General features: G+C 34.7%; 1 protein-coding gene across 1 annotated transcript in view; it reads left to right on the top strand.

Annotated features, from left to right (window-relative positions):
• Positions 1 to 6,015, top strand: part of LOC107664130 (formin-J-like) — a 41,393-nt gene that overhangs the window by 15,993 nt on the left and 19,385 nt on the right. The window contains exons 9-10 of the mRNA XM_016454585.1: positions 1,504 to 1,594; positions 4,603 to 4,689. Of these exons, the coding sequence (XP_016310071.1) occupies positions 1,504 to 1,594; positions 4,603 to 4,689 (178 nt within the window). The remainder of the gene's footprint in view (positions 1 to 1,503; positions 1,595 to 4,602; positions 4,690 to 6,015) is intronic.

Raw genomic sequence — 6,015 nt, 5'->3', positions numbered from 1 at the left:
GTTTTGTGTTATATATATATATATATATATATATATATATATATACACACACACACAAATATATATTACAGAACTAAAACATTTTCTCTCAAATTTTTGTTGTTGTAAAATCATGACCCACCCTTCATTTTTGTCTTGTCAAATATCCTGCTTGGAAATAAGTTGTCTTACAGACACAAACATGATCATGAATAATAAATAATCTGTTTTGTGTCTGTGAGGCTGTTGATATTTATGAATGTTGCATGGCCTTCCATGTTCATAAGAATGGGTGAAATCTTAAGATGTGGATTTTCTTGCTGGGCTCATTGCTGAGATGAAATAATGTCAGCGATGCAAGACCCTTCTTTTCATAATAGATTGCTTCATTTACTCAAGTTGTTTTAAGCCTGAATTAGTTTATTTCATCTGTTGAACATAGAAGTTATTTTTTAAGAATGTGGGTAACCAAGCAGTTGCTGGTCCAGAGTGACTTCCATTGTATTTTTTTGTGTATAAAATGGATGTATTTCCTTAGAATTTTATGTTATTTTTTTGTTCAAGCCCTTGAATTAAAGCTTAAAGTCTGCACTTCAATTTCATGTTGATTGTTTCATTTTAATTCTATTCTGGTGGCATACAAAGCCAAAATTATGAAAATTGTGTCAGTGTCTAAATAATAGATTGAATACCAATTTGTTCCAGGTTCTGCAAACAGGAAAAATAGACTTAACGTTGTAATTGTACCCTTGAACCTGGTGCCGCTCAATCAAAGTATGAATATGTTACCGTAATGAGCGCTATCCCAGCCGCCACGGCACCCATTACTCATTCCTTTTTTTATGTTTGCAACTTCAGCATAGCCAGGTTTGTTAGGTAAAATTAAATTCCCATCAATTCAGGTTTTGTACAATGCAAATCAGCATGCATCTGGCCCTCCTTGGTTCGTGTAGAGAGAGGTAATTAAGCACACAACCCTTTTGTCTTCAAAATACGCTTGGAGTTTTTCATAGCAGGTGGGAAGAGCTGCTGTCAGGAGAGGTTGTTTCAAGTGTTGCTCAAGACTGAATGTTTATGTGTGTGTGTGTGTGTGTGCGTGTAACTTTAAAACGACCTGAACACAGGTCCATTTTGGAGGTGAGCCGGGTTCAAACAGAATGCGAGTCAGGAACATCCAGAGCATCAAATACCTGAGCACTTTATACAAGCTGACTGCAACTTGGCTTTTAATCAACCCCTGTTCCTCGGGCCAGTGGAAATCAGAGTAGCATGCACCCTTTTCAGAGGACTAGATGGAGAGATGCAAAGAGAAAACGAGGCAATCTCAGAGGAGAAAATAGGCTTGCTAGGCAGTCAACCTGTAAAAAACGAACAAGGGTTGTGTCATCCCTTTAGAATTGTGCATGCTTAAAATGGGCATCTATGAAGTATTAATGAAGCAGAGAGGTTGGACCGATGTAAAATGAAATTAGGACAGGCGTTTCAGTGCTTTGCCATGTTTACATTTGTGGTGTTCTTCATCAGATACGTGCCCACTCCAGATGACATTGAGATGTATAAATCGCATAAAGGAGACCCGAGTGAGCTGCATGTGGTGGACCAGTACATGATGGAGGTAAAGCCACGACTCACGCGGACATCACACAACAAGGTCGATCACGTGATGTGAATGATATTTTTGGCGAATACATCTCTCTACACATACCTTTCATAATTCATGCAACTTTTGATTATTAGATTAAATGTTATCATATTTCTAAATTTAATTGCAAAAAAACATGTATAATGAAAAGCCTAAATGTGTATGCAAATATTTTGTTTTTGCATTATCACATTATTTTCATCAAAACAAGCGTTAAATCATTTCTGTTTTACGTTGAAATATATTTAATATTTTAAATATATATATTTAAGATAATATAGAAATTATTTAATATTTGATTGTCATGAAAATAATGTATATATTTATTCAATTATTCATTTAAATTATATTAATATATTAAATTCAAATCTACGTTAAATCAAATACAAAATGAAATAATAAATTAGTTCTACATTATATTAAATAAAACAAAAAATTTTGTTCAAACAACAAAAATGTATAAATCAACAAATTATATTTCTATGATGTATATGCTATCTGTGATGTACAGTATGTACTTTTTAAATATATGATGCATAAATACTTTAAAAGTAGTACTAATAGTCGTTATTTTTTGCATTACAGTTTGGAGAAAACTGCTTGATTGTCGTGAAAATATTACAATTCTAAATTAATAATTGGAATTTGAATAATAATTTATTTTCATTTTGAGGTGAAATATGTCTCTGACAAGTTCTTAACAGGCTTTAGGAGATTCATCCAGACATTGTTGTCAACATTAATGAGTATTACTGTGCATTTTCTAAAAGCATCCCTCAAGATTTTGTGATCACATGCAGATTCTCATATGTATATTAGTCTGCATTAGACATTTCCTACAGATTCTGGGCCATCTAGTCAGTCGCCTTGGTCGGCTTATGTGTGCACAGCCATATTTTCAAGTGCACTGAATTCTTCTGATCCTCATTGTGTGAAAAATCCATGAGGGGATTTAATTTGACAGCTGTTGGTTTGAATTCTTAACCTTCATCTTCACACTGCAAATGAACCACATGACTTGATAAAGGGATTTTGTAAGAGAATTCAGCAGTTGCTGTCTTGTGTTTGAGAGGAATCTTTAGTCATTTTAACAAACCCTGGACATGCCGTTTGTGATGCATTAATCACAGCGCCAGTCCATTCTAAAGGTATCAGGATCGGATTTATACAACAGATTTTAGTTTTTCATGGTTTTCAGCAAACATTATTCCTGGATAATGAGCCTTGCATAATGATTTCTTACTGGAACACCTTCCAGCAGTGGTGGTCACTTAAAATTAGAGATACATTATACATAAAACATGTAAAATATAAATGTCTTTACCTTGAAATATATATGTGTGTATCTAACCTGAGGGCATACATTATGATTGTATTTCAGCCGATATCTGGGAACCTGTTAAATATGTGTATCACTGAATCTCACAAAACGTGTAATTTTTCATCTTAAAATCAAAAGGTAAAAGTTAGAAATTATTTATTTGTAAAGACAAATACACTTATTCATTTTTAATTTTTTTTGCATTGTGTCATTATTTTCATGAAAGTTTAGCTACTATCCTCTAGCGTAAGGCACAAAAAAATCAGCAGTTGCTGTCTTGTGTTTGAGAGGAATCTTTATTCATTTGAACAAATCCTGGATATGCCGTTTGTGATGCATTAATCACAGCGCCAGTCCATTCTAAAGGTATCAGGATCGGATTTATACAACAGATTTTAGTTTTTCATGGTTTTCAGGAAACATTATTCCTGGATAATGAGCAGTGGTGGTCACTTAAAATTAGAGATACATTATACATAAAACATGTAAAATATAAATGTCTTTACCTTGAAATATATATGTGTGTATCTAACCTGAGGGCATACATTATGATTGTATTTCAGCCGATATCTGGGAACCTGTTAAATATGTGTATCACTGAATCTCACAAAACGTGTAATTTTTCATCTTAAAATCAAAAGGTAAAAGTTAGAAATTATTTATTTGTAAAGACAAATACACTTATTCATTTTTAATTTTTTTTGCATTGTGTCATTATTTTCATGAAAGTTTAGCTACTATCCTCTAGCGTAAGGCACAAAAAAAAAATCACATTTTCAGTAGCATAATGTGAAAAATGTTAAATGATAAAGTACTTATATACATACCTGCATAGTAGTATTTTTGCACCAGCCTTATTTATACACACAAATCATTGTGTTACACTATTTTTAAATTTAATACTGTATTGCAATAACAAGAATAACTACTAAGTTTCACTTCAGTTAAATGTTACTAATTTTTCATGGCAATAATGCATATGAATAATGCATATAAATAATCATAGCATTATCACTTGAATTAAATTTCACTTCATTCTCACGAAAATAATGCATATAATGCAATAATGCATTTTGCAATGAATTTATAGCATACATGGTTAGTATTAATATCTAATTTTAATTAATGCTAATATTAATAATTAGTGCATTAATTGTAAAGTGACACAAGGGACCTAAAATTCTTAATTTCCTTTATCACGGTAATTAACTGTTGTGTTTTGCTTTTTGTATCTGTATGTGTGTGTGTGTGTGTGTATATATATATATATATATATATACAGGTGCATCTCAATAAATTATAACAAAGAGTGAAAAATTGAAGGGGGTCTGAATACTTTCCGTACCCACTGTATGTATATATATATATAGTGTGTTTTGCTTTTGATTTAAAATTTATAGCACTTATGGTAAGCATTAATATCGTGTTTAATATTAATCTAATTTAATTACGTTTATTTGTGATTAATAAATGTTGTAAATAAGTGCAGTTATCTAAAAATATAAATTCTTGTGTTTTATGCTTTTGATTTTGGTGTGAAATATGGACCTGGACATTTTCTGTTAGTGAGATTTACCCATATGTACTAACCTGAGCATGTTTATAGCGGCATATCTTGACATTGTCCAGGCCGTCTGATGATATATCACCTCTTCCTCAGATGTGCAGCATCCTGAACCTCAGCACCCGTCTGGACCTGCTGCTCACGATGCGAGAGCTGCCCATCTGTATGGAGGACCTCACGCCGGTCAGACTCGCATTACAAACACCCTTATATGCACCTGTCAGTCATGTTTGTGTCGGCCTGTTTCTCTTGCTTTTCGCCTCTCTTTTTCTCTGAACTCTGCTGAATTGCTTACAGATAGGGCACATTCAGAATAAGCCGCCAATATAGAATGCATTTATTTCAGAAAGGGAGGCTCTTTTGGATGCATTCATTATGACTTTTAAGTTACAATAAGCAGTGTGTGTGTGTGTGTGTGTGTGAGTGATAATTTGCATGTTTGTGTGCACACTGGCATTTTATTTCTCAGTTAGCACCGCACCGCACTGATGATTATGATTGACAGAAGAAGAAAATGAAAGTTTATTTGTGGAAAAACAATCTCATGTGAACTGGAGTCTCACAGTACGCCTGGAGGAAATCAGTATTGAAGCTTCGCAAAGGTGGCTCCCGAGGCACACAGCTGAACGGAGAGGGAAAAAAACAAAGAGAAAGAATAAAAAGCTCATTTACTAATGCAAAAGATAATCTTGGCAGACAGCAGGTGCTCAGAAAAAAATGTATGAAATGGACTTGAGGTGAAAAAAAGAAGCATGCATTAATACACAGGGGTTCTGTTCGCAACGAATCAGCACTTAGAGTGGGCTGACGGAGTTTCTAATGGCAAATTTCCTTCAAGTCATTTATTAGTTAGAGAGTGGCAGGCAGGAAGAGATGTAGCCCAAAGAGCACTCTGAAGGCTTTTTCTACCTGTGAGTAACAAAAAAAAAAATGCTGAAATCCCTCTTGTACTTTCAGTGCATCTCAAAAGTTTTTTATTTGAGTTTCTCTGTACCCACCGTGCTCTTCTATTCTACACCATTGAATACGTTTCTGTCAGATGTTAAGTTCTCTCTGTGCTCCGAAATGGGATGCAAAGATGTGACATTCACCTTCACAAGCTTTTCTGTGTGAACAGATGATTATATACCGGCTGCAAGTTTAAGCCAGTAAGTGTGGAGGTCAGGATCACGGACGCGTCGGGGATTTTTCCAGAGGTTATGGGTGTTATACGGCATCGAAATCGACTTGACTCAGCATTCGGGTGTCAGAGAGGGCTTACGTTGTTCGCCTCGGAGATTTGACAGCTATTTTAGCTGATTTTGCTGTTCTGTCCACCTTGCTGTGCTCGGCGGTGTCACGACTGTCGTCAAAGACGCCGGTCATTTGAATCGCTCACACTCCTGTGTCAGTCATGAGAATCAGGGTTTCAGCAGGTCTTAAACAGACTTAATACACCCTTCTACCTTAAAAAGGTCTTAACCTTCTACCGCATGGTGTAGCCATATGGCAACATACTCTTTGTGTTCA

Source organism: Sinocyclocheilus anshuiensis, unplaced genomic scaffold, assembly GCF_001515605.1.
Source record: "Sinocyclocheilus anshuiensis isolate Anshui unplaced genomic scaffold, SAMN03320099.WGS_v1.1 scaffold67, whole genome shotgun sequence".
Taxonomy (NCBI): Eukaryota; Metazoa; Chordata; class Actinopteri; order Cypriniformes; family Cyprinidae; genus Sinocyclocheilus; species Sinocyclocheilus anshuiensis.
The sequence above is the reverse complement of the archived record's forward strand: the minus strand, read 5'-3'. Positions and strand labels throughout refer to the sequence as shown.